The sequence below is a fragment of the Macadamia integrifolia genome, unplaced genomic scaffold (genome assembly GCF_013358625.1).
Source record: "Macadamia integrifolia cultivar HAES 741 unplaced genomic scaffold, SCU_Mint_v3 scaffold2380, whole genome shotgun sequence".
Classification (NCBI taxonomy): domain Eukaryota; kingdom Viridiplantae; phylum Streptophyta; class Magnoliopsida; order Proteales; family Proteaceae; genus Macadamia; species Macadamia integrifolia.
The window spans coordinates 1-2,535 of record NW_024868673.1 but is presented as its reverse complement, the minus strand read 5'-3'; the positions used below and the strand labels follow the sequence as shown (position 1 = coordinate 2,535).

Here is a 2,535-nt window from a genome sequence, read left to right as displayed (position 1 = left end):
TTACTTTCATAAATTCACGTGGATCTTTCATATATGCTTTAGAAAAATGTTTTAAGTAAGATCTTAAAAACTAGGCTTGGATCACAGGACCTGCACAACATAAAAACCCGTTTTAAATATGTTATAAATATGACAAATTCTGTTAAATTGGAAGTGGGGAAATGAAAGTTGATGACAGTTTATTGGTGACCAAGTCGTGCTTCCCGCTCTTCTGCACGTGTAAATAATGCCCAAAATGCAGGATGAGATGAACCAATTGAGAAGCTCTCTTTATAAGGAAGACAGCCGGATTTTGGATCAACATTGGAGTCCCTAGAGGGAGGAAGGGAGCTTTTGATCCTTCTCTCTCGCAGTGGGTGTCAAAGAAGCCATTCAAGGCTGCCCTAAACTAGGTGACCCGGCCACTAAACCATCCACCTAGTTCTAGCTCTCGTGTTCTTTTTTAGTTTGAGACTTTGAGATATTTTAATCTCACTTCTCCTCTCCTCTTCTCTTTGTTCATCATCTTCTTTCTCTCTTCCTTTGAATATTGTGATGGGGGTGGGTGTTGATGATGGGTTTTCCCTGACAACGCCGCTCATGCTTGATGAGGAGCAACACCGGCCATTTGTGGTTAAGGATGTGAGAGTTGAGGATGTAGAAGCCAACCCTTACCTTCGTAGTACAGGCACCGCTACCTTCTTCAAGACTTGCTTCAATGGGCTCAACGCTTTGTCAGGTTCTTCTTCTTCATCCAACTTCCCCATTTTGTTCGATTATTTATTTTGTTTTGTTTGGGGGGTGGGGGGTTCGATCTAGGGTTTACCAGTTGCCGCCATTAGGGTTTTTTTATTTTTTTTTTATTTTTTATTTTTTTTTATCATGTGGGTAAACCTAACACCATTACGTGGATCATAGTGGCATTGTGGCAAGAACTTCAGGTAAAAAGGAACAGAGAAAAAAAAACTCCTAATATGAAGTTTGAAACTTGAAAATGGCTTTGGTACATTGCGGATTTGCAGTAATGGTGTGTGGACGAATTTTTGTGGCCAGCTGGGTTTCAAGAAATTTCCTGCTACTCAGCTCGCAGCCAAAGAAATGACATCTTGAATGGTAATCTAGAAAACACTAGAACTTAAAAGGGTATTTGTGAACAAAGGAAAATGAATGATAGCAAGAAAGTTCCTTCAACCCGGATAACAGCTTTTCCATGGTGAGGAGTACTGAGTTGAGATAAAGTAAGATAAAGGGTATATATAAAGTCTTATGTTTGATCCTTTTCTCTCTGATACGAGCAACACAGAATGAAATCGTCCAAAGGAGTTGGTGACATATGTGTGTATGGTGCTGTCTGTAGGCCCAATTTTAGTGAATGTCTTATTCTCTATCATTTTCCCTGTCTTTTTCTTCTTGCCTCCCACACTCATATCAAGGTTCAAGGGGGGAAGATGAAGCAATCCCCCTCAGACCGTGACTCTTCTCTGTTTTTTCTTTTTCCTCCAAGGATGAGAAAACAAGTAAGCAACGGAAGATACAGCCTTGTCTTTCACAATGCATTAAAAAACACCTTTTTTCCCCCCCTTTTTTACAATTATGTTGATGAAAAGTTGATTAATGATCACTATTCTTTATTTTGATTACAGCTTTTGGAGGGTACCACTTCCTAGTGATTTAGTAATCTAGTTTTATGTCTATGCATGAGTTCATCCAATTTTAGATAAACTAGAAGCTGAAATTCCATTACTGTGACTTGTTTATCAGGGGTCGGGATACTATCAGTTCCATATGCACTATCAGAAGGAGGGTGGTTGAGTTTGATACTTCTTTTTTTAATTGCCGCTGCAACTTTCTACACAGCCTTGTTAATTCGAAGGTGCATGGATGTCGATAAACGCATAACAACTTACCCAGAAGTCGGTGAACTAGCATTTGGGTACAAAGGGAGAATGGTGATATCAATTTTCATGTATACAGAGCTGTATTTAGTTGCAACTGGATTCTTGATATTAGAAGGGGATAACTTATATAATCTGTTCCCCAATATGGTCTTGGAGGCTGCAGGATTAAGAATTGGAGGGAGGGAAAGTTTTATTATACTTGTTGCCCTCATCATATTGCCTTCAGTGTTGTTGGATAACTTGAGCATTCTCTCTTATGTTTCTGCCACTGGGGTGTTGGCCTCTTTTATTATAATTGGCGCTGTTTTCTGGACTGGAGCAGTTGATGAAGTTGGGTTTCATGGAAAAGGAAGGCTTTTGAATTTGAGTGGTATCCCTACTGCTGTCAGTTTATATGCTTTCTGCTATTGTGCTCATCCAGTATTCCCCACTTTATATACTTCTATGAGACACCAACATCAGTTTTCCAAGGTAATTAGAATCAATTCCCATTTGTAGATCTGTTTCTAGCATATCCATCTTCCAATTTCACAGATATGACCTTGTTTCTTGTTGCAGGTCTTGTTGTTTTGCTTTGTTGTGTGTACTATGAGCTATGCATCAATGGCTATATTGGGTTACCTTATGTATGGATTAGATATATCTTCTCAAGTGACAC

General features: G+C 39.2%; 1 protein-coding gene across 1 annotated transcript; it reads left to right on the top strand.

The window, feature by feature from the left end:
* Positions 1-316: 316 nt before the first annotated feature.
* On the top strand, positions 317-2,528 carry LOC122066412 (amino acid transporter AVT1I-like; the record flags this gene model as incomplete). The annotated part of the gene is made up of 3 exons (XM_042630217.1): positions 317-718; positions 1,741-2,348; positions 2,436-2,528. Coding segments are annotated over exons 1-3 (885 nt in total), but the record flags the coding sequence as incomplete, so codon positions are not given.
* Positions 2,529-2,535: the final 7 nt, after the last annotated feature.